Below are 26,186 nucleotides of genomic sequence, written 5' to 3' on the forward strand. Positions count from 1 at the left end.
TTAAACCATTGGGTTGATTTTCCTTTCTGATAGCACAGATATGCTGCTCCCTAATGCGCACTCTTAGGGGTCTCTTAGTCTTCCCAATATATGCTCTGTGTCATGGACATTCAAGCATGTAGATAACTTTATCCGTAAAACAATTGATAAAGCTTTTGATTTTATAAGATTTAGTTGCTTCTGCATTTCTAAATTCTTTAGTTTTTTCTACAAAGGGAAAGATGCCACAGTGCCCGCATGGGTACATTCCAGTTATTTTCGATTGTCTATCAGCCGGAGTTCGTACATGTGTATATGTGGGGGTGGGGGGCCTCAAACATTTTTTGGGGGGGTTTATGTGCTTTGGTGCAACGTTATGGTTTTGCAAAAAAAGAATAAAACAATTTTTATGTGATGATTTTTAGGTGACAGATTCTCTTTTTGAGATATCCCCCGTACTCCACTGAATGTTTTGCAATGCAGATCGCATTGCAAAAACAGTTTTTCTCGGCAAAGCAACCTGGGGACACCGAGAGCTTAACCTGGAAGTGGCGTCGCTTTCCGGGTCACAGGAATAAGGGAAGGAGAGCGGACGTGTGTCTGCTCTACTCTTTCCCCTCTACCCACCAAAACCCACCATGGAGATCTCGGGCCCACCGGTGGGAAGGGGAGCGCCGGTACCGGGGGTGTGTGAGAGCAATCAGGCGGCAGTGGAGCCGAAGAGTTAAACTGTTCTAGTTCAGAGCAGTTTCTCCTAATCCTTAGGAATTGGCCAATTGGGATTCCTTGTACTAGAGGACGGTGACTGGTTGTATAAAGGAGTTTATTTGCTGCAGTTTCCTTCCTAAACGTAGATGTAACTAGAGATCCATTTTTAAAACTGATGTTCAGATGGTAGTTGTAAGTGAGGCAGACATTTTTTTTCGTTCCTACTGAGTTCCCTCATAAACTCATGTAGTTCTTTAATGGACCCTTTCCAGATCATCAATAGATCGTAATATATTGGAACAGGGCCGATGAATATACTAGCTCTTCCTCCCAGAGTCCTAGGTGAAGGAAGGCATATGCCGGTGCCAACGGGGCCCCATAGATGTCCCTCTCTTTTGCTGATAAAACTTCCCATAAAACTGGAAATAATAGTCCTTTAGGATAAACTCCAGCAGTTCAACAATTCATTCTGTGTGCCCATAAGGGGGTGATGCTTATCCAGACAGTAGGAGACTGATTTCAGGCCCCATTCATGAGGTATTGAGGTGTAGAGCGTTTTCACATCTACACACATACTAACAAAGCCCCCTCTGGGATAGATTTTTTTTGTAGCTTTCTAAGTATTTATAATCACCAATCCCCATTAAATTAGTGGGTACGATGCCCAGCGGGTGTGGAGATGCGACTCAGTGTACATCTTGCGGCATGTAGGCGTTCCTTGATCATCTGATCGAGGGTGAATACTTCTGTGCAAAATGTAAGCACGTTGTTTCCCTGGAAGCCGAGGTTCTGAATCTAGGCAAACAACTGTCAACACTGAGAAGACTCTCCATACTAAAGGAGAGTTGGGATCTGTCAGGGCTGGGCTCAGCCTTTCCTTCTCAAAGCTGGCCGCTCAGCTGTCGGCTAATTGCCAGCTCCCATCTCTCCACAGTGACTCACCTGTTGATGATATCCTGCTAGTCAGTCCTGCCTACTTAAGCCGTCCAGTCCAGATGATCTCTGTCTTCGCCTTGGTCACATCTCTAGAGACGCTCTCCTGTGTTCCTGTTAAAGACTTGCTTGGCTGACATTCCTTCTGGCTCCAGATCCTGCTTGCTGTTCTACTACGCTCATCTCTGGCTCCCTGACGTTTTTGTTAGTCTGACTGTCCGTTCCGGTTCCTGAACTCTGGCTATGTTTTGACTATGTTTACTCTGTTTACCTTTTTTTATTATTATTATTAAACAAGTGTGATTTAACTGTACTTCTGTCTCAGTCTGATTCATGGTTTCTGTCAGTAGGCGAAGGCCATGAATTCAGAAGATGCAGTCAATCCACTTGTTGGTAATATTTTTTCCAGAATGAATGAGCAGGATCACCGCATGGATCAGTTTGCCATGGCGTTACAAACGCTCCTGAGTCGCACGGCTCACCTGGAATCTCCCACTGTGGCTGCTCCGGTACAACCTGTGTTGCAGGCCGTCCCTGCTGCTGCTCCAGTCTCTGTGCAGGCATCCGCCTCAAGTATTACCTCTATAAGAGGTATGTCTGGTTCCGCTCCTCTTCCCCAGCAATCTGGGGGCGATCCAGTCTAATGCAGAGGGTTTCTCAACCAGGTTGAGATATACTTTGAGATACTGCCCCAGGCGTTTCCCACTAACAGAAGCAAAGTAGGTTTCGTGATATCTTTTGCTTTCTGAGAGAGCCTTGGCCTGGGCAAACCCTCTAAGGGAGACGCAAAAACCTGTTGTCTTGAGTTACCCTGAGTTTGTGGCTTCTTTTAAAAGGCTATTTGACGTTCCAGCACTCTTCTGCTGCCAAGTCATGTACATTAGAGTATGAGAACTGTTGCAGATTACGCCACTGAAATCCGTACTCTGGCAGCAGAGGTTACTTGGAACAATGAGGCCCTCGTGGCTGCTTTTTCTCATGGTCTCTCGGATACCATCAAGGATGAGATAGCAGCTCGAGATATACCCACTGAGCTGGAGAAGTTGATCACGTTTGCCATCCTCATTGACTCCAGACTCAGAGAAAGACTCTCTTTTAACCACTTGACGACCGCTTCACGCTGATATACGTCAGCAGAATGGCACGGGCAGGCAAAATCACGTACCTGGTACGCGATTGCCTTCCCGCGGGCGGGGGGTCCGATCGGACCCCTCCCGGTGCCCGAGGCGGCCGGCTTTGGTCTGGGAGCGTTCAGAGACAGGGGGAGGCCATCCATTAATGGCCCCCCCCCCTCGCGATCGCTCCCAGCCAATGAGAATCTTCCCCTGCCTCTGTGTAGTACACAGAGGCAGGGGATGTGATGTCCTCTCTCCTCGGCTCGGCATTTTCCGTTCCGGCGCCGAGGAGAGAAGACTGCAATGTGAGTGCACCAACACAACACATCACAGTAGAACATGCCAGGCACACATTACACCCCCCTTTACCCCCCGTCACACTGACACCAAGCAGTTTTTTTTTTTTTCTGATTACTGCATGGTGTCAGTTTGTGACAGTTAGTGTGGTAGGGCAGTTAGTATTAGCCCCCTTTAGGTCTAGGGTACCCCCCTAACACCCCCCAATAAAGTTTTAACCCCTTGATCACCCCCCGTCGCCAGTGTCGCTAAGCGATCATTTATATACATTTATACTACCGAATAAAGGTTTTAACCCCTTGATTGCCCCCTAGTTAACCCTTTCACCAGTGATCACCGTATAACGTTACGGGTGACGCTGGTTAGTTCGTTTATTTTTTATAGTGTCAGGGCACCCGCCGTTTATTACCGAATAAAGGTTTAGCCCCCTGATCGCCCGGCGGTGATATGCGTCGCCCCAGGCAGCGTCAGATTAGCGCCAGTACCGCTAACACCCACGCACGCACCGTACACCTCCCTTAGTGGTATAGTATCTGATCGGATCAATATCTGATCTGATCAGATCTATACTAGCGTCCCCAGCAGTTTAGGGTTTCCAAAAATGCAGCGTTAGCAGAATCAACCCAGATACCTGCTAGCACCTGCATTTTGCCCCTCCACCCAGCCCAGCCCAGCCCACCCAAGTGCAGTATCGATCGATCACTGTCACTTACAAAACACTAAACACATAACTGCAGCGTTCACAGAGTCAGGCCTGATCCCTGCGATCGCTAACAGTTTTTTTGGTAGCGTTTTGGTGAACTGGCAAGCACCAGCGGCATAGTACACCCCGGTCGTAGTCAAACCAGCACTGCAGTAACACTTGGTGACGTGGCGAGTCCCATAAGTGCAGTTCAAGCTGGTGAGGTGGCAAGCACAAGTAGTGTCCCACTGTCACCAAGAAGAAGACAAACAGGCCTGTCGTGCCCATAATGCCCTTCCTGCTGCATTCGCCAATCCTAATTGGGAACCCACCACTTCTGCAGCGCCCGTACTTCCCCCATTCACATCCCCAACCAAATGCAGTCGGCTGCATGAGAGGCATATTCTTTATGTCCTCCCGAGTACCCCTACCCAAAGAACCCCCCCAAAAAAGATGTTGTGTCTGCAGCAAGCGCGGATATAGGCGTGACACCCGCTATTATTGTCCCTCCTGTCCTGACAATCCTGGTCTTTGCATTGGTAAATGTTTTGAACGCTACCATGCACTAGTTATTAGCGTAGGGTACAGCATTGCACAGACTAGGCACACTTTCACAGGGTCTCCCAAGATGCCATCGCATTGTGAGAGACCCGAACCTGGAACCGGTTACAGTTATAAAAGTTAGTTACAAAAAAAGTGTAAAAAAAAAAAAAATAAATATATAAAATTAAAAAAAAAAAGTTGTTGTTTTATTGCTCTCTCTATTCTCTCTCTATTGTTCTGCTCTTTTTTACTGTATTCTATTCTGCAATGTTTTATTGTTATTATGTTTTATCATGTTTGCTTTTCAGGTATGCAATTTTTTATACTTTACCGTTTACTGTGTTTTATTGTTAACCATTTTTTTGTCTTCAGGTACGCCATTCACGACTTTGAGTGGTTATACCAGAATGATGCCTGCAGGTTTAGGTATCATCTTGGTATCATTCTTTTCAGCCAGCGGTCGGCTTTCATGTAAAAGCAATCCTAGCAGCTAATTAGCCTCTAGACTGCTTTTACAAGCAGTGGGAGGGAATGCCCCACCCCACCGTCTTCCGTGTTTTTCTCTGGCTCTCCTGTCTCAACAGGGAACCTGAGAATGCAGCCGGTGATTCAGCCAGCTGACCATAGAGCTGATCAGAGACCAGAGTGGCTCCAAACATCTCTATGGCCTAAGAAACCGGAAGCTACGAGCATTTCATGACTTAGATTTCACCGGATGTAAACAGCGCCATTGGGAAATTGGAAAAGCATTTTATCACACCGATCTTGGTGTGGTCAGATGCTTTGAGGGCAGAGGAGAGATCTAGAGTCTAATAGACTCCAATTTTTTCAAAAAAAGAGTACCTGTCACTACCTATTGCTATCATAGGGGATATTTACATTCCCTGAGATAACAATAAAAATTATAAAAAAAAAAAAAAAAAAAAAATATGAAAGGAACAGTTTAAAAATAAGATAAAAAAGCAAAAAAAATAATAAAGAAGAAAAAAAAAAAAAAAGCACCCCCGTCGCCCCCTGCTCTCGTGCTAAGGCGAATGCAAGTGGCGGTCCGTCGTCAAATGTAACAGCAATTGCACCATTCATGTGAGATATCACCGCAAAGGTCAGATTGAGGGCAGTAATTTTAGCAGTAGACCTCCTCTGTAAATCTAAAGTGGTAACCTGTAAAGGCTTTTAAAGGCTTTTAAAAATGTATTTATTTTGTTGCCACTGCACGTTTGTGCACAATTGTAAAGCATGTCATGTTTGGTATCCATGTACTCAGCCTAAGATCATCTTTTTTATTTCATCAAACATTTGGGCAATATAGTGCGTTTTAGTGCATTAAAATTTAAAAAAGTGTGTTTTTTCCCCCAAAAATGCATTTGAAAAATCGCTGTGCAAATACTGTGTAAAAAAAAAAATGAAACACCCACCATTTTAATCTGTAGGGCATTTGCTTTAAAAAAATATATAATGTTTGGGGGTTCAAAGTAATTTTCTTGCAAAAAAAATAATTTTTTCATGTAAACAAATAGTGTCCGAAAGGGCTTTGTCTTCAAGTGGTTAGAAGAGTGGGTGATGTGTGACATAAGCTTCTAAATGTTGTGCATAAAATGCCAGGACAGTTCAAAACCCCCCCAAATGACCCCATTTTGGAAAGTAGACACCCCAAGCTATTTGCTGAGAGGCATGTCGAGTCCATGGAATATTTTATATTGTGACACAAGTTGCGGGAAAGAGACACGTTTTTTTTTTTTTTTTTTTTGCACAAAGTTGTCACTAAATGATATATTGCTCAAACATGCCATGGGAATATGTTAAGTTACACCCCAAAATACATTCTGTTGCTTCTCCTGAGTACGGGGATACCACATGTGTGAGACTTTTTGGGAGCCTAGCCGCGTACGGGACCCCGAAAACCAAGCACTGCCTTCAGGCTTTCTAAGGGCGTAAATTTTTGATTTCGCTCTTCACTGCCTATCACAGTTTCGGAGGCCATGGAATGCCCAGGTGGCACAGAACCCCCCCAAATGACCCCATTTTGGAAAGTAGACACCCCAAGCTATTTGCTGAGAGGTATAGTGAGTATTTTGCAGACCTCACTTTTTGTCACAAAGTTTTAAAAATTGAAAAAAGAAAAAAAAAAAGTTTTTTCTTGTCTTTCTTCATTTTCAAAAACAAATGAGAGCTGCAAAATACTCACCATGCCTCTCAGCAAATAGCTTGGGGTGTCTACTTTCCAAAATTGGGTCATTTGGGGGGGTTTTGTGCCACCTGGGCATTCCATGGCCTCCGAAACTGTGATAGGCACTGAAGAGTGAAATCAAAAATTTACACCCTTAGAAATCCTAAAGGCGGTGATTGGTTTTCGGGGCCCTGTACGCGGCTAGGCTCCCAAAAAGTCCCACACATGTGGTATCCCCATACTCAGGAGAAGCAGCTAAATGTATTTTGGGGTGCAATTCCACATATGCCCATGGCCTGTGTGAGCAATATATCATTTAGTGACAACTTTTTGTAATTTTTTTTTTTTTTTGTCATTATTCAATCACTTGGGACAAAAAAAAAATATTATTCAATGGGCTCAACATGCCTCTCAGGAATTTCCTTGGGGTGTCTACTTTCCAAAATGGGGTCATTGGGGGGGGGGGGTTGTACTGCCCTGCCATTTTAGCACCTCAAAAAATGACATAGGCAGTCATAAACTAAAAGCTGTGTGAATTCCAGAAAATGTATCCCTAGCTTGTAGACGCTATAACTTTTGCGCAAACCAATAAATATACGCTTATTGACATTTTTTTTACCAAAGACATGTGGCCGAATACATTTTGGCCTAAATGTATGACTAAAATTGTGTTTATTGGATTTTTTTAACAAAAAGTAGAAAATATCATTTTTTTCAAAATTTTCGGTCTTTTTCCATTTATAGTGCAAAAAATAAAAGCCGCGGAGGTGATCAAATACCATCAAAAGAAAGCTCTATTTGTGGGAAGAAAAGGACGCAAATTTTGTTTGGGTACAGCATTGCATGAGCGCACAATTAGCAGTTAAAGTGACGCAGTGCCAAATTGGAAAAAGTCCTCTGGTCTTTAGGCAGCCAAATGGTCCGGGGCAGAAGTGGTTAAGGAGCGCTTGCAGGAGCCTCCTGTACATTTGTCTCGGAACTTTGCAGTCCCACCCTTGCCTCCCTCACCTCCCATGCCTCCTGAAAGAGAGTCGGTCTGTGAAGATGAACCCATGCACTTGGGCTTCACGTGTCTCTCTGCGGAGAGAACCCTTAGAAGGGAGAGATTGTGGCCAGGCAGGTCACTTTTTAAGTCTTGTCCTACCCGTCCAGGGAACGCTCGAACCTTGAGGTCCTGTCATGGACAGACCTTAGGTGGCGTTGTTTCGTCCCCATTTATCCAGAAGGAAAAGCCCCTGGTTTCGGTTACCCTTTCTTGGGCTGAGTCGTCTGTCGAGATACAGGCTCTAATCGACACTGGGGCTGCAGGCCAGTTCATTGATGCTGCCTTTGTATCGAAGCACTTGATTCCGCTGCAGCTGCATGACACTCCACTTGCCATTGAGGCTCTTGACGGGAGACCTCTACAGCATGCCCATGTGACTCATGAGACTGTTCCATTGTCAATGGCCGTAGGGGCTCTTCACCATGAGATAATCCAATTCCAAGTTATTTCCTCACCCAAGTTTCTGCTGGTTATTGGCTATCCTTGGTTACAGAGGCACAACCCCTATTTGATTGGCTCCGTGCTGAGGTTCTCTCCTGGTCGCCACAATGCAGTAAGACATGCTTCCAGAGGGTAGCCAAGGTCCTGTGTACCTCTTCACTCTCCTCCCTGCCGGAGGAGTACCACGATTTTAGCGATGTCTTTGACAAAAGTCAAGCCGGTAGTTTGACTCCACACTGGTCGTATGATTGGGCATTTGACCTTCAACTTGGTGCCATACCCCCTCGTGGCGGGGTTTACCCTTTGTCAGTCATGGAGGAGTATGTTGCAGACGTACTTTCTTGAGGTTTCATCCGCAAATCCTCGTCTCCTGCTGGTGCTGGTTTCTTCTTTGTGAAGAAGAAGAGTGGTGAACTGACACCTTGTATTGATAATAGGGGTCTCAATCGTTTCACGATTAAGAATGCCTATCCGATTCTGTTGATTATGGAGTTACTTGACCGCCTCAAGGGAGCAACGATTTTCACAAAGCTTGATTTGAGAGGGGCATACAATCTCATGAGGATTAAGGAGGGCGACGAGTGGAAAACTGCGTTTAATACCAGAGCAGGCCATTATGAATATCTTGTAATGCCTTTTGGCCTTTGTAACGCCCCAGCAGTTTTCCAGGAATTTATTAACGATGTCCTCCGAGATTTGTTGCAGTTATGTGTAGTGGTTTATCTCGACGATAACCTCATATTTTCCAAGTCCCTGGAGAGCCACCACTCAGATGTCTGTCGTGTGCTTTAGAAACTAAGAGAGAACAATCTCTATTGTAAATTGGAAAGTGCAAATTCCATCGTGAACAGGTTAAATTCCTGGGTTATGTCATTTCCACTGCTGGTTTTTCGATGGACCCAGAGAAACTTTCAGCAGTCCTACAGTGGGCCTGATCTGTGGGTTTACGTCCTCTGTGGCGTTTTCTTAGCTGCCAACTATTATCGGAAGTTTATTCGTAACTTCTCGTCTCTGGTCAAGCACCTGACTGATATGACCAGAAAGGGCGGTAACCCACAGAGTTGGTCTCTGGAGTCTATTAATGCCTTTGAGAGTCTCAAGGCTGCCTTTGTTTCTGCTCCTGTGTTGGCACGTCCTGATCCTACGTTACCTTTTATCCTTGAGGTTGATGCTTCTGAGACTGCAGTTGGCGCCCTTCTGTCTCAACGTGCTACCTCAGAGCGCTATGCATCCTTGTGGCTACTTTTCCAAAAAATTGACACCTGCGAAGTGCAATTACGAGATTGGTGACAGAGAGCTGTTAGCGATCATTTTAGTCCTGAAAGAATGGAGACATCTCCTCGAAGGTACCACTGTGCAGGTTCCCATTAGTGACCACAAGAATCTCACATTCTTGTCTGAGGCTAAACGCCTCTCTCCCAGAAGGGCATGATGGGCTCTTTTCTTGTGTAGTTTCAATTACATTGTCTCATTCTTACCCGATACTAAGAATGTAAGGGCTGACGCATTGTCACAACAATTTTCCTCCACTTCCAAGATGGAGTCGGTTCCGGTTCCTGTGATTCCTCCTGATCATATTCTGGCTATGGTTTGCACCAGTCTCATTTCTCTTTTGGGTGACAAAATTCTTGCTGCTCAGGTCCATGCTCCTCCTGAGAAACCTTGTGACCGCAGCTTTGTCCCAGAGAGTCTCCGTACTGCCGTGCTCCAGACTTACCATTCTCCCAAGGCTGCTGGCCACCCTGGGAAGAATCAATTCTTTTGGGCAATTTCCCAACAATTCTGGTGGCCTAGTCTACATGCTGATGTAACAGCCTTCGTAGTTGCCTGTTCCGTGTGTGCTCAGAGTAAGACTCCACGACACCTTCCAGTGGGCCTCATACAACCCATACCCAATGGAGAGAGGCCCTGGACTCATCTGTCTATGGATTTCATTGTGGAGTTACCCAACTCCCAGGACAACACAGTTATCCTTATGGTGGTTGACCGGTTCTCGAAAATGTCCCATTGTATTCCACTTAAGAAGCTGCCCACTTCTAAGGAACTGGCTTCGATTTTTGCTCGGGAGATCTTTCGCTAACATGGACTACCCAAGGTGATTGTCTCAGACAGGGGTGGTCAGTTTGTGTCCCGGTTCTGGCGGGCCTTTTGTGCACAGTTGGGAATTCAGCTTGCTTTCCCCTCTGCTTATCACCTGCAGTCTAATGGGGCCACAGAACGAGTCAATCAGTCCTTGGAGCAATTCCTATGTTGCTATCTTTCTGACCATCATAACAACTGGTCAGACCTCTTATCATGGGCAGAGTTTGCTCACAATAGTGTCTTGAATTCTGCTTCCCGATTGTCCCCATTTATGGCGAACTATGGTTTCCAACCCTCCATGTTGCCTGACTCATTTGTTCCAAAGGGGAGTATTTTTGCATTAGAGGAGCATCTCCGTGGTCTTCGTTCCACTTGGGCACAAGTCCAGGAGGCTTTGCGACATGCTAATGATAGGTACAGACTCCATGCTGACCGCAGACGCCTGCCTGTGCCTTCCTACCAGGTTGGGGACAGGCTCTGGCTGTCATCTCGCAACCTCCGACTTCATGTTCCCTCTCTGAAGTTCGCACCTTGGTTTATTGGGCCTTTCCCTATTCTTCGCAGGATTGACCCAGTGGCTTATGCATTAGACCTTCCTTCTAATATGCGTATCTCAAATGTATTTCATGTCTCCTTATTAAAACCTTTGGTCTGCAACCGCTTTACCACCTCAGTGCCTCGTCCTTACCCTGTACAGGCTGAGAACCATGAGGAGTATGAAGTACAGTCCATTGTTGACTCCCGTAGGTTCCGTGGGTGCATACAGTACCTGGTGCATTGGAAAGGGTACGGTCCGGAGAAAAGCTCTTGGGTCTCATCCTTGGACGTACATGCCCCTGTCCTCCTCCGTTATTTCCATAAACATTTTCCCCTCAAGCCTGGTTGTCCTCCGATGGAGAGGGGTCATTGAGGGGGTACTGTCAGGACTGGGCTCAGCCCTTGCTTCTCAAAGCTGGCCGCTCAGCTTTCGGCTAATTTCCAGCTCCTATCTCTCCACAGTGACTCGCCTGTTCATGATATCCTGCTCCTCAGTCCTGCCTACTTAGGCCGTTCAGTCCAGATGATCTCTGCCTTCACCTTGGTCACATCTCTGGAGACGCTCTCCTGAGTTCCTGTTAAAGACTTGCTTGGCTGCCATTTCTTCTGGCTCAAGATCCTGCTTTCTGTTCTACTACGCTCATCTCTGGCTCCCTGACGTTTTGCTTGTTTGACTATCCGTTCCGGTTCCTGAACTCTGGCTATGTTTTGACTACGTTTACTCGGTTTACTTTTTTTTATTATTATTATTATTAAACAAGTGTGATTTAACTGTACTTCTGTCTCAGTCTGATTCATGGTTTCTGACCAGGCAGGTGCCAGCATAGGCCAGCACAGAGGTGGGTGGAGATAAAGAGGGGCAGGCACCAGAGCAGAGTGATGACAGTCAGGAAGGGTAGAGGGGAAAGTGACAGGGAGGCAGATCCTGGGCTGGAACATCGTAATAAGTACGCCCGTTGCGTGACATTGGTGAAACCAGTCAGGGACCAGCATTGCTGGAGCAGAGTGATGCCCCTAGCTGCCAGGGAAATAACTCCTCCAGTGAGGGTGGGAGTAAAGGCAAGGGAAAGACAGATTCTGGTGGTAGGGGACTCAATTCTTAGAAGAACAGAGAGCGCAATCTTTTACAAAGACCCGAAGCGCCGAACTGTATGTTGTCTATCGAGCGCTTGGGCACATCACGGATCTGGTGGACAGATTACTTAGGAGGGGCTGGGGAAGGCCTGGCTGTCATGCTGCACGTTGGCACCAATGACAAAGTCAGAGGAAGATGGAGTTTCCTAAAAAACAATTTTAGGGACTTAGGCGCTAAATTGAGGAAAAGGACCTCCAAGGTAGTATTCTCAGAAATACTACTGGTACCTCGAATCACACCAGAAAGGCAGAGGGATGATTAGGGAAGTAAAGTAGTGGCCGAAGAGCTGGTGTAGAAAGGAGGGGTTTGGGTTCCTGGAGAACTGGGCCGACTGCTCGATTGGTTACCAGCCCTTTAGCAGGGATGGACTGCATCTAAATGGGGAAGGTGCAGATCGGCTGGTTAGAGGGGCTTTTAAACTAGGCAACCACCGGGAGGGGGGGGGTCCAGATGTAGAGATAGTCAGTGTGGAACAAATTCCAGAGGGTAGTGTCACGGAACGTCCCACACTCCGCTTGAGTGCTTCCGTCATATACCACTTCCTCCCAGTCTGTATACAGATATCAGATATTCCAACCTCTCTGAGCACAAAACAAGGCGACACTTGCTTGTTGCTAACAGGAACTCACTTTATTTAGAATCAAAATTACAAGACTTTATATGCCGTTGGAACCTCCTCTAACAATACAACTGTAACCTAATTAACATGAGCTAATTAACTTATCCTCTATACAGCCTAGGTGACTGAGACATGACCTTTTGCCCAGACCAGATGACAGACTTGTGGGCACCGAGCTTCACACAGTAGTATAAACACAATAGCTGGAGATAATTACACTTAACAATACAAACAACAATCTCCCCCCCTCCTCAGCCTAGTCATCAACAGTTCGTCTCCTAGCCAGTCCTGGAGGCTAATGTGATCAGCTCACTCAATTAACAGGTTGAGTTCAGAATCGACCAAACCAATAATAGTCTCTACATACATCCTGGGAGATATTGTGGACAAATATTACTGTCCCATTTTAAGTAGTCCAAGATATATTTTCTCACTCACCCTGTGCCAGGATAGCACAGGGTGACTTAGACATAAGATGTATTCTGAGTTCCACGGGCCCTCCCGTCACATCTCTCCCCTTTCGGCAGAAGACTAACACAGGAGGAGACCCCAGACGGGTTGACTCCGAAGTTAGTAAGTAGCTCCAGTCCTCTAATGCCTGTACCCACACAGTACCCCAAATAAATTGTTCCAAACAAAGCATTACTCACCCAGCCAACCTCTGCCTCTCTCAGAGAACATATCTGCCGCTGGGGAGAGGCCTGGACTGGCCCTTCTCCCTGGAGTCCTTTCTGAGAAGACAGGGTGACTGGGCTCACTCTGTCATGATGTTGGGGATCTGGGCCCACTGCCCAGCATCCCTGGGGTAAACAGGTGGAGACTGAAGTCCCATTCACCTTCACAGGAAATCCATCCTCTGTTAGTTGAGGGCAGAGTCCAGCAGTCCTCGGCCCTGTTGCCAGCCCTTCTGCTGGAAACCCCACACCATCTGTTTTGGCTAACTGTTGGGGAGGGAGGCCGACTGCCCCGCCTCCCTGGAACTCTGTAGTTGTTGCCGGTGCTCGGCAGAGGTTGGTAACACTCTGCCCTGTTGCCAGCACTTCTGCTGGGGACTCTGCATCCTCCGCTCCAGCTAACCGTTAGGGCAGGAGGCTGGCTTCCTCCACTCCCAAACTGTGTAGCTGCCATTGGGGAGGTGAGCCGGCTGCTTCCTTTTCCATTCCCTCATCCGGTTTCTTCGGACGACATGTCTATGGTACTGTCTCCCAGGTGCACTGATCTTTGCTGGGGAGGGAAGGCTGCTTCCTCCACCCTGGCCAACTGTTGGGGAGGGACAACACACACCTCCTCTCCCTTCTCCCCCTGTATCTGCTGCTGGGAAGTGATTGCCACCTTCTCACCCTGGGCCTCCGAAACTGCCACAGGTGTGGGGCAGAGGTCTTGGACCCTCTGTCCGGTTGCCAGATCTTCAGCTGGAGAAGTTTGTTGTAACTCCACAGATACTGCTGTTGGTGCTGGACAGAGCACAGTGAAGTTTGGCCCTAATACCAGCTCTTCTGCTGGAGGCTCATCAGGTTGTTCTTCCTCAGCAGAAAAGTCTATTAAATCCCCTATTTCTATAACTGGTGTCTGGGGATAGAGGTTCACCATCTCCTGTCCATGGAACCCAGAAGATGTTATCAGTGCTGGACAGAGGTTAGCAGAGCTCTGCCCTGTTGTCAGCACTTCAGGTTTGGGGACGGCAATCTTCAGATTTTCCACTGCCGATTCTCTGGCATGGTGCTGAACGTGTTCTAGCAGTTTCCTGTATGCCCTTTTCAGATGCTGTTCCTTCCTTAGCAAATAGTCCAGATCAGGTTTGAGCCCTGAGACCCCTGCAAGACCGAGCATAGCCTCTCTATATTCTCGCAGGTCCTCAAGGTCAGGCTCCCCTTCATCGCCAAACATAAAATTATCTGTAAGGCTCTCCCACAGCAATCCAGGGCCTCCAAAGTCATATCCCTCCGGAGAGCATTCTGTTGTCTCCCCTAAATATCCCTCCTCTGCGTGCCATTGCAGAGCCCAATAATGATTGTCCAGCTCTATCTCCTGCTAGACCAGCCTGTCCAACTCAGTCACCCATTGCTCCTGGGACCGCCCTCCAGGAATGCCATCCGCAATGCCCGTTGGTCACTGGCCCATTGCTCTTGGGTTGGAAAGCACTTGCCCTGTTTTATACCAGCGAGCTGGAGGGCTCCAGTCCAGAGCTCCACCCGAATTTGCTGCCTAAGCTCCAGGTATTCATCCTCAGACACAGTCCTGGTGTATGTTGAAAGGATGATCCGCAGCAGCCCCGGGAACTCTGATGCCAGGTCCATATCTCCGCTGGGGTGACTGAAGTCTGCTATCCTGATCTTGGATCCAGGTGGTTTAGATTTCCCAGACTGCAGGAAGCTTTCCCGCTGCTTCCCACCAATGTCACGAAACATCCCACACTCCGCTTGAGTGCTTCCGTCATATACCACTTCCTCCCAGTCTGTATACAGATATCAGATATTCCAACCTCTCTGAGCACAAAACAAGGCGACACTTGCTTGTTGCTAACAGGAACTCACTTTATTTAGAATCAAAATTACAAGACTTTATATGCCGTTGGAACCTCCTCTAACAATACAACTGTAACCTAATTAACATGAGCTAATTAACTTATCCTCTATACAGCCTAGGTGACTGAGACATGACCTTTTGCCCAGACCAGATGACAGACTTGTGGGCACCGAGCTTCACACAGTAGTATAAACACAATAGCTGGAGCTAATTACAATTAACAATACAAACAACAATCTCCCCCCTCCTCAGCCTAGTCATCAACAGTTCGTCTCCTAGCCAGTCCTGGAGGCTAATGTGATCAGCTCACTCAATTAACAGGTTGAGTTCAGAATCAACCAAACCAATAATAGTCTCTACATACATCCTGGGAGATATTGTGGAGAAATATTACTGTCCCATTTTAAGTAGTCCAAGATATATTTTCTCACTCACCCTGTGCCAGGATAGCACAGGGTGACTTAGACATAAGATGTATTCTGAGTTCCACGGGCCCTCCCGTCACAGGTAGTATTGGGGGAATTAGTGGTAGGTTGACTAAAGCACCGAAACCCGAATTACGTACAGTAACAAATCCTATTTGCAACATCAGAACACCTAATAAGGAGATAGTATGCGTCCGGTCTAAACTACATGGCATGTTCACCAATGCCAGGAGTCTGATGGGAGAACTAGAGCTACTTTTGTACAATTTAGATTTTTAGGAATTTCAGAGACTTGGTTACAAAGTTACATAGTAGGTGAGGTTGAAAAAAGACACAAGTCTATCAAGTCCAACCTATGTGTGTGCTTATATGTCAGTATTACATTATATATCCCTGTATGGTCGTTCAGGTGCTTATCTGATAGTTGTTTAAAACTATCGATGCTCCCTGCTGAAACCACCGCCTGTGGAAGGGAATTCCACATCCTTGGCTCTCTTACAGGAAAGAACCCTCTACGCAGTTTAAGGTTAAACCTCTTTTCTTCTTTTAATGAGTGGCCACATGTCTTATTAAACTCCCTTCCGTGATAAAAAAAAAAAAAAAACTCCCTTCCATGAAAAAGTTTTATCCCTATCCCTAATAAGTGCAGTGCTCGTAACCTTTCTTCATAACTAATATCCTCCAGTCCCTTTATTAGTTTTGTTGCCCTTCTCTGGACTCGCTCCATTTCCAGCACATCCTTTATCACGTACCGGGTGCTGGAGGTCAATGGAGAGAGGGCTTCCCTTGCAGCTAAGTTCAGGACTCCCCTGGAGAGGTGAGACAGGAGGAGTCAGGCACAAAGTAGCACAGGTCGCCTGCGGAGTTGCTTGCAGATGGATTCAGGGATACTGCAGATGTATTGAGCAGAGGCTGCAGGCAGATGGCGCCTGTGAGGTGTGGCAGGTCTGCAGAATCACAGTGACAGAAGAATAGTTGGTACAAGCCAGGATCAGGAGCCAGGTGAATAACAGAGCAGACAAAGTCAGGTGGATAGCCGAGATCAAACACAGAAGCAGGCAGAGGGACAGGTCAGGAACAAGCCGGGTCAGTAACTAAGGATCACAGGAGCAAGGGAACACAGGTAACAAGCTGATGATCAAACAGCACTTCAGCCAAGGGCTGGCTTCCTTATAAAGGCCCATGTAATGTGCTGGCGGAGAGGCTGGGTCCTAGAGCCCTTCTCCTTCCCTGACAGGTGCTGGGTCCTAGAGTCCTCCTCCTGCCCTGACATCCTCCCTGAGGACTGGTGCCCAGAACTGGACAGCATAATCCAGGTGCGGTCCCACCAGAGTCTTGTAGAGTGGGAAAATTATTGCTTTATCTCTGGAGGTAATCCCCTTTTTAATGCATGCCAATATTCTGTTTGCTTTGCTTGCAGCAGCTTGGCATTGCATGCCATTGCTGAGCCTGTCATCTACTAGGACCCCAAAGTCCTTTTTCATCCTAGATTCCCCAGAGGTTCTCCCCCTAGTGAGTAGATTGCATTCATATTAGCCACCCATATGCATTATTTTAAATTTTTCTACATTAAATCTCATTTGCCATGAGGTTTAATGACTCTTCTTGCAAGGTTTCCACATCCTGCGGAGAAATTATTGCCCTGCTTAGCTTAGTATCGTCTGCAAATACTGAGATTGAGTTGTTTATCCCATCCTCCAGGTTGTTTATGAATAAATTAAATAGGATTGGTCCCAAGACAGAACCCTGGGGGACACCACTTTCCACACCGGACCATTCCGAGTACTCCCCATTTATCACCATCCTCTTAACTCGCCCCTGTAGCCAGTTTTCAATCCATGTACTTGCCCTATGGTCCATGCACCACCCAAATGCATTATTTTATATTTTTCCACATTAAACCTCATTTGCCATGTAGTTGCCCACCCCATTAATTTGTTCAGATCTGCTTGCAAGGTTTCCACATCCTGTGGAGAAGTTATTGCTCTGCTTAGCTTAGTATCGTTCGCAAATACAGAGATTGAGCTGTTTACCCCATCCTCCAGGTCGTTTATGAACAAATTAAATAAAATTGGTCCCAGGACAGAACCTTGTGGGACCCTACTTTTGACCCCTGACCATTCCGAGTACTCCCCTTTTATCAGTACCCTCTGAACTCGCCCTTGTAGCCAGTTTTCAATCCATGGACCTTACTTTGCACAGTAAATGTTTATGGGGAACTCTGTCAAATGCTTTTGCAAAATGCAGATACACCACGTCTACGGGCCTCCCTTTATCTAGATGGCAGCTCACCTCCTCATAGAAGGTTAATAGATTGGTTTGGAAAGAACAATTCTTCATGAATCCATGCCGATTACTGCTAATTATACTGTTTTCATTACTAAAATGTATATAGTCCCTCATCATCACCTCCAAGAGCTTGCATACTATTGATGTTAGGCTAGGTTAGGATCAACAGCTGGAATAGAGAGGATAAAAAGGGGGGAGGGGTATGCCTGTATATAAAAATGATGTACAAGTGAATGTGAGAGACAACATCACTAATGGAGGAAGGGAGGAGGTGGATCCTTATGGGTAGGAGCTGCAAAGGGAGGAAACTAAAGGGAAAGTAATACTGGGCGTATGCTATAGGCCCCCTAAACAGAGGGAGGAGGGGGAGGTGGACCTCCTATCACAATTCGGATTAGCGGCAAGGATGGGAAGTGTCATTATAATGGGGGATTTTAATTATCCAGGCAGACTGGGTGGAAAGATCCGCACATTTATCTAAAGTTTGCCATTTCCTACAGTTGTGCTCATAAGTTTACATACCCTGGCAGAATTAATGATTTCTTGGCCATTTTTCAGAGAATCTGAATAAACACAAATACTTTTCTTTTACTCATGGTTAGCGTTTGGCTGAAGCCATTTATTATCAATCGATTGTGTTTACTCTTTTTAAATCATAATCACAACAGAAACTACCAAAATGACCCTGTTTAAAAGTTTACATACCCCAGTTCTCAATACTGTGTATTGCCCCCTTTAACATCAATGACAGCTTGAAGTATTTTGTGGCATTTATCTATGAGGCTCTTTATCTTCTCAGATGGTAAAGCTGCCCATTCCTCTTAGCAAAAAGCCTCCGGTTCCTGTAAATTCTTGGGCTGTCTTGCATGAACTGCACGTTTGAGATCTCTGATTGAGGTCAGGAGACTGAGATGGCCACTCCAGAACCTTTACTTTATTCTGCTGTAGCCAATGACAGGTCGACTTGGCCTTGTGTTTTAAATCATTGTCATGTTGGAATGTCCAGGTATTGTAGCTCACACATCCCCAAAACAGCGACCCCCCCTCCGTGTTTCACAGTAGGAATGGTGTACCTTTTATCATAGGCCTTGTTAACTCCTCTCCAAATGAAGAGTTTATGGTTGTGGCCAAATTAATTTTGGTCTCATCACTCTAAATGACTTTGTGACAGAAGGTTTGAGGCTTGTCTCTAAGCGGGATACTTTGTGGCATTAGCATAGTAATGACTTTCTTCTGGCGACTCGACCATGCAGCCCATCTTTCTTCAAGTGCCTCCTTATTGTGCATCTTGAAACAGCCACACCACATGTTTTCAGAGTCCTGTATTTCACATGAAGTTATTTGTGGGTTTTTCCTTGCATCCCAATTTTCCTGGCAGTTGTGGCTGAAATTTTATTTTCAACAGAACCCCTCACTTTCCACTTCTTGATTAGAGTTTGAACACTGCTGATTGGCATTCTCAATTCCTTGGATATCTTTTCATATCACTTTCCTGTTTTATACAGTTCAACTACCTTTTCCCGCAAATCCTTTGACAATTCTTTTGCTTTCCCCATGACTCAGAATCCAGAAACGTCATTGCAGCACTGGATGAAAGATACAAGGGTCTGTCAGGAGACCAGAAACTCTCTGACCTTTTATACACACACTAATTACAAGCAAACAGATCAGAGGTGATGAGGGTTACCTTCAATAACCATTCAAACCCCTTTGTGTCAACAGGAACTACCATTCACTAGTTGAGTATTAGCGTAGGGTACAGCATTACACAGACTAGGACACACTTTCACAGGGTCTCCCAAGATGCCATCGCAGTTACAGTTATAAAAGTTAGTTACAAAAAAAAGTGTAAAAAAAAAAAAAAAAAAAAAAAAAAAAAAAAAAAATTATATATATATATATATATATATATATATATATATATATATATATATATAATAAAAAAAATAGTTGTTTTATTGTTCTCTCTCTCTCTAATGTTCTGCTCTTTTTTACTGTATTCTATTCTGCAATGTTTTATTGTTATTATGTTTTATCATGTTTGCTTTTCAGGTATGCAATTTTTTATACTTTACCATTTACTGTGTTTTATTGTTAACCATTTTTTTGTCTTCAGGTACGCCATTCACGACTTTGAGTGGTTATACCAGAATGATGCCTGCAGGTTTAGGTATCATCTTGGTATCATTCTTTTCAGCCAGCGGTCGGCTTTCATGTAAAAGCAATCCTAGCAGCTAATTAGCTTCTAGACTGCTTTTACAAGCAGTGGGAGGGAATGTTCCCCCCCCCCACCATCTTCCGTGTTTTTCTCTGGCTCTCCTGTCTCAACAGGGAACCTGAGAATGCAGCCGTGATTCAGCCAGCTGACCATAGAGCTGATCAGAGACCAGAGTGGCTCCAAACATCTCTATGGCCTAAGAAACCGGAAGCTACGAGCATTTCATGACTTAGATTTCGCCGGATGTAAACAGCGCCATTGGGAAATTGGGAAAGCATTTTATCACACCGATCTTGGTGTGGTCAGATGCTTTGAGGGCAGAGGAGAGATCTAGGGTCTAATAGCCCCCAATTTTTTTTTTAAAAAAAAAGAGTACCTGTCACTACCTATTGCTATCATAGGGGATATTTACATAATTCCCTGAGATAACAATAAAAATGATTAAAAAAAAAAATGAAAGGAACAGTTTAAAAATAAGATAAAAAAGCAAAAAAATAATAAAGAAAAAAAAAAAAGAAAAAAGCACCCGTCGCCCCCTGCTCTCGCGCTAAGGCCAACGCAAGCGTCGGTCTGTCAAATGTAAACAGCAATTGCACCATGCATGTGAGGTATCACCGCGAAGGTCAGATCGAGGGTAGTAATTTTAGCAGTAGACCTCCTCTGTAAATCTAAAGTGGTAACCTGTAAAGGCTTTTAAAAATGTATTTATTTTGTTGCCACTGCACGTTTGTGCGCAACTGTAAAGCATGTCATGTTTGGTATCCATGTACTCGGCCTAAGATCATCTTTTTTTATTCCATCAAACATTTGGGGATTATAGTGTGTTTTAGTGCATTAAAATTTAAAAAAGTGTGTTTTTTCCCCAAAAAATGCGTTTGAAAAATCGCTGTGCAAATACTGTGTGAAATAAAAAAAAAATGAAACACCCACCATTTTAATCTGTAGGGCATTTGCATTAAAAAAATATATAATGTTTGGGGGTTCAAAATAATTTTCTTGCAAAAAAAATAATTTTTTTCATGTAAACAAAAAGTGTCAGAAAGGGCTTTGTCTTCAAGTGGTTAGAAGAGTGGGTGATGTGTGACATAAGCTTCTAAATGTTGTGCATAAAATGCCAGGACAGTTCAAACCCCCCCCCCCCCCAAATGACCCCATTTCGGAAAGTAGACACCCCAAGCTATTTGCTGAGAGGCATGTCGAGTCCATGGAATATTTTATATTGTGACAAGTTGCGGGAAAGAGACAGTTTTTTTTTTTTGCACAAAGTTGTCACTAAATGATATATTGCTCAAACATGCCATGGGAATATGTGAAATTACACCCCAAAATACATTCTGTTGCTTCTCCTGAGTACGGGGATACCACATGTGTGAGACTTTTTGGGAGCCTAGCCGCGTACGGGATCCCGAAAACCAAGCACTGCCTTCTGGCTTTCTAAGGGCGTAAATGTTTGATTTCACTCTTCACTGCCTATCACAGTTTCGGAGGCCATAGAATGCCCAGGTGGCACAAAACCCCCCCAAATGACTCCATTTTGGAAAGTAGACACCCCAAGCTATTTGCGGAGAGGTATAGTAAGTATTTTGCAGACCTCACTTTTTGTCACAAAGTTTTGAAAATTGAAAAAAGAAAAAAAAAAAAGTTTTTTCTTGTCTTTCTTCATTTTCAAAAACAAATGAGAGCTGCAAAATACTCACCATGCCTCTCAGCAACTAGCTTGGGGTGTCTACTTTCCAAAATGGGGTCATTTGGGGGGGGGTTTGTGCCACCTGGGCATTCCATGGCCTCCGAAACTGTGATAGGCAGTGAAGAGTGAAATCAAAAATTTACATCCTTAGAAATCCTGAAGACGATGATTGGTTTTCGGGGCCTAGGTTTTATGCGGCTAGGCTCCCAAAAAGTCCAACACATGTGGTATCCCCATACTCAGGAGAAGCAGCTAAATGTATTTTGGGGTGCAATTCCACATATGCCCATGGCCTGTGTGAGCAATATATCATTTAGTGACAACTTTGTGCAAAAAAATAAATACATTTGTCACTTTCCCGCAACTTGTGTCAAAATATAAAATATTCCATGGACTCAACATGCCTCTCAGCAATAGCTTGGGGTGTCTACTTTCCAAAACGGGGTCATTTGGGGGGGTTTTGTGCCAACTGGGCATTTTATGGCCTTCAAAACTGTGATAGGTAGTGAGGAGTGAAATCAAAAATTTACGCCCTTAGAAATCCTGAAGGCGTTGATTGGTTTTCGGGGCCCCGTACGCAGCTAGGCTCCCAAAAAGTCCCACACATGTGGTATCCCCGTACTAAGGAGAAGCAGCTGAATGTATTTTGGGGTGCAATTCCACATATGCCCATGGCCTGTGTGAGCAATATATTATTTAGTGACAACTTTTTGTAATTTTTTTTTTTTTTTTGTCATTATTCAATTACTTGGGACAAAAAAAATTAATATTCAATGGGCTCAACATGCCTCTCAGCAATTTCCTTGGGGTGTCTACTTTCCAAAATGGGGTCATTTGGGGGGGGTTTGTACTGCCCTGCCAATTTAGCACCTCAAGAAATGACATAGGCAGTCATAAACTAAAAGCTGTGTAAATTCCAGAAAATGTACCCTAGCTTGTAGACGCTATAACTTTTGCGCAAACCAATAAATATACGCTTATTGACATTTTTTTTTACCAAAAACATGTGGCCGAATACATTTTGACCTAAATGTATGACTGAAATTGAGTTTATTGGATTTTTTTTATAACAAAAAGTAGAAAATAACATTTTTTTTCAAAATTTTTGGTCTTTTTCCGTTTATAGCGCAAAAACAAAACACGCAGAGGTGATCAAATACCATCAAAAGAAAGCTCTATTTGTGGGAAGAAAAGGACGCAAATTTCGTTTGGGTACAGCATTGCATGACCGCGCAATTAGCAGTTAAAGCGATGCAATGCCAAATTGTAAAAAGTGCTCTGGTCAGGAAGGGGGTAAATCCTTCCGGGGCTGAAGTGGTTAATAAGTCATTAAGACATATAAATTCAGGTTTCTCTTTGAGGGGGTCTAGTTGATTGGTGCTGTCCTCCAGAAGTTTGTTGATTTCTAGTATTTGTGCCTTTTCTTCTTCAATGATAAGTTGCATCATTTCCAGTCCACTTTGGAGGCATGCCGCTTTTCACTTTTCCACAAATCTTTCTGTCTGGAAATGTTCAGAGGGAACCACCTTTTCCCTAATGCAGCGTACACACGGTCGGACTTTTCGACCGGACTGGGCCGACGGACCAAATCCGGCGGACAATCCGATCGTGTGTGGGCTTCACTGGACCTTCAGCGGACTTTTCCAATCCCAAATCTGATGGACGTTAGATTTGGAACATGCTTCAAATCTTTACGTCGTAACTCCGCCGGACCCAGAAATCCGCTCGTCTGTATGCTAGTTCGACGGACAAAAACCGACGCTAGGGCAGCTATTGGCTACTGGCTATCAACTTCCTTATTTTAGTCCAGTGTATGTCATCACGTACGAATTCGTCGGACTTTGGTGTGATCGTGTGTAGGCAAGTCCGTTCGTTAAAAAGTCCGTCGAAAGTCTGCCGGACCAGTCCGGTCAAAAAGTCCGCCCGTGTGTATGCGGCATAAGTCCCATCGGTATCATTTGGTGTTGTATATAGGACTCTAGCGATGATATGTCCCATTTGAGAGTGGAGTTTTTAATTATACGTTTATGATTTTTTAATTTTTCCCTAATCAGATCAATAGTTTCACTAGCAGGGTGATCATTTTCATTAGTAAAGGCTGTTTTTATCTCTGCCTCTATGTCTTCACCTAGTTGAAATGCCATATTTATACAGTCTCCAGTAATACAACGTATATAAACAAACAAATTATAATGGTTAGGGGTGGAGGTCTTTGCAGTTGATTGGTCTAAAGACTAAAGAGAAGGGGTTAAAAAAAAAAAAAAAAAAAAACAATCTGGCTGAAGGAGGAGTTGGGTGACAGACCCTAGTTTAGGGGAATCCCCAGATGACTCATATTGCATCTGTCATTCCACAAATACGAGTGTGTTAATCACCATACCGAAGAACAAAAATGTGCAAAGAAAATTGGGAAAAGTTCCCAGACAGTCGGTATATAGTGACCCACAGACAGTATGCTATCAAAAAAGAGTGTTTATTGGACTCAAAATTTGATTACAACAGCAAATATAAATGATAAACCTCCACCTGACACTGCAATAACAACGTTGTTATTCAAACATTAAAAATGTAGCACATACAAGACACTGGCTCGGCCTCACCTGGAGTATGCTGTCCAGTTCTGGGCACCAGTCCTCAGGAAGGATGTGCTGGAAATGGAGTGAGTACAGAGAAGGGCAACAAAACTAATAAAGAGATTAGAGGACATTTGTTATGAGGAAAGGTTACACGCAAAGGAACACTATACTTATTCTCTCTGGAGAAGAGACGCTTGAGAGGGGATAGGATTTCAATTTACAAATACCATACTGGTGACCCTGCAATAGGGATAAAACTTTTCCGCGGAAGGGAGTTTAATAAGACATGTGGCCACTCATTAAAATTAGAAGAAAAGAGGTTTAAACTGCGTAGAGGGTTCTTTACTGTAAGAGCGGCAAGAATGTGAAATTCCTTTCCACAGGTGGTGGTTTCAGCGGGGAGCATCGATAGTGTCAAAAAACTATTAGATAAGCACCTGAACAACAACATACAGGGTTATACAATGTAATACTGACATAAAATCACCTGAACAACATCATACAGGGTTATACAATGTAATACTGACATAAAATCACCTGAACAACATCATACAGGGTTATGCAATGTAATACGGACATAAAATCACCTGAACAACATCATACAGGGTTATACAATGTAATACGGACATAAAATCACACACATAGGTTTAACTTGATGGACTTGTGTCTTTTTTTCAACCTCACCTACTATGTACAAAGCCCATGGGCATAAACTCAGGGGAGCAGGTAAACATATCCTCTGTCTAAAATGTGTGTGCAAAATCAAACAATTTGCTCAATTGAGCAATATCAATCCCTAATGCAGGGATAATGGATCAGATTGCATCACACAGACAGTGAGTGACCCGCTCAAAAAAATGTGAACACAGGGGCAGATTAGTATCAATAAGATCGTCTAGCGTGTGCTGGTATATAGCAAACCAAGCCTCCTTGTTTAGAAAACATTTTTTATAGATGAAGGCTCGTTCTCCTCTGAACGTGCTTTGAAGTGTGGCAAAAGCTCCAGGAATGTAGTAAATGGTAACAAAGTTATTAAGCTGGAAAAACAGATCAAACTATGGCTGGGAATGCTCAAGTGGGAGTGTAATCCTGTATGAGAAGGTATCTCCTGCCTCGATCATCTCAGTCAATAGCCATGCAGTATTTTGATGAATCTGTTGTTAAAACAGAGACAGCTGTCAGCAGTGAATTGTTGGCATATAGCCATCGTGCAGTTCGTAGAATGCCTTCATATTGACGGGAAATGTTGACCATTCATGTGCAGGCTTCCCAGTTGCATACTCTGCTTGTCAGCACAGAGCCAGCTATTTGTATCATGTTCCTAGAGCTAATGCTTAGCCTTCACTTCACTTTAATGTCGTCAGATATTATGCTTCAAGGGCTGGGGTAGTGCATCACTTTAGGTTTAGGTTTATAGGTTTCGCATTCCCAGGTTTTTGGCACGTTTCTTCAGAACAAAGGAAGGGCATCTAACTGGTCTATTTGAAGGGAACTCCTTGATTTAATTATCAGCGGCCACTGCTGGCAATATTGTGAAACACGAATCCTCAAAAATTAACCCCTTAGGTGCCCAAATAGAGGGATGCAAAAAGCTAATTTCAACGTTTAACATAGATTAAAAATATAACAATAAACACATATAAATGTTAGTGGAGACTGTTCAGCGATTGGCATTAGAGTTTCTTGAAAAATTGTGTGTGGAAGGGTAAGGGTAAGACATAGGGATATATAACATAACAATCCCCTTTGTTTAGATTTTTTTTTTCTAAACAAGGGGGATTGGTTTGTTATATGCCAACACACACTAGACGATCTTATTGATACTAATCTGCCCGTGTTCACATTTTCTTGAGCGGGTCACTCACTGTCTATGTGTGATGCAATCGGATCCACTATCCCTGCATTAGGGATTGATATTGATATTGCTCAATTGAGCAAATCGTTTGACTGATTTTGCACACACATTTTAGACAGAGTATTTGTTTACCCATTCCCCTGAGTTTATGCCCATGGGCTTTGTATGTGCTACATTTTTAATGTTTGAATAACAACGGTGTCAGGTGGAGGTTTATCATTTATATTTGCTGTTGTAATCAAATTTTGAGTCCAATGAACATAATCTCTTTTTGATAGCATACTGTCTGGGGTCACTATATACCGACTGAGAACTAAACTAGGATGA

The 26,186-nt window shown here is 44.4% G+C and overlaps 1 protein-coding gene across 2 annotated transcripts in view; it reads right to left on the reverse strand.

Annotated features, from left to right (window-relative positions):
* Positions 1-26,186, reverse strand: part of ALDH16A1 (aldehyde dehydrogenase 16 family member A1) — a 284,302-nt gene that overhangs the window by 43,301 nt on the left and 214,815 nt on the right. The window contains exon 17 of one of the 2 annotated variants that reach the window (XM_073602346.1): positions 18,970-19,109. The exons of the other annotated variant lie outside the window; for it this stretch is intronic. Coding sequence (XP_073458447.1) covers positions 19,083-19,109 — 27 coding nt within the window. The 3' untranslated portion in view covers positions 18,970-19,082. Of the gene's footprint in view, positions 1-18,969; positions 19,110-26,186 lie in introns of those variants that run through there. 2 annotated transcript variants of the gene reach the window in all.

This window comes from Aquarana catesbeiana, linkage group LG10, assembly GCF_042186555.1.
Source record: "Aquarana catesbeiana isolate 2022-GZ linkage group LG10, ASM4218655v1, whole genome shotgun sequence".
Lineage (NCBI taxonomy): Eukaryota > Metazoa > Chordata > Amphibia > Anura > Ranidae > Aquarana > Aquarana catesbeiana.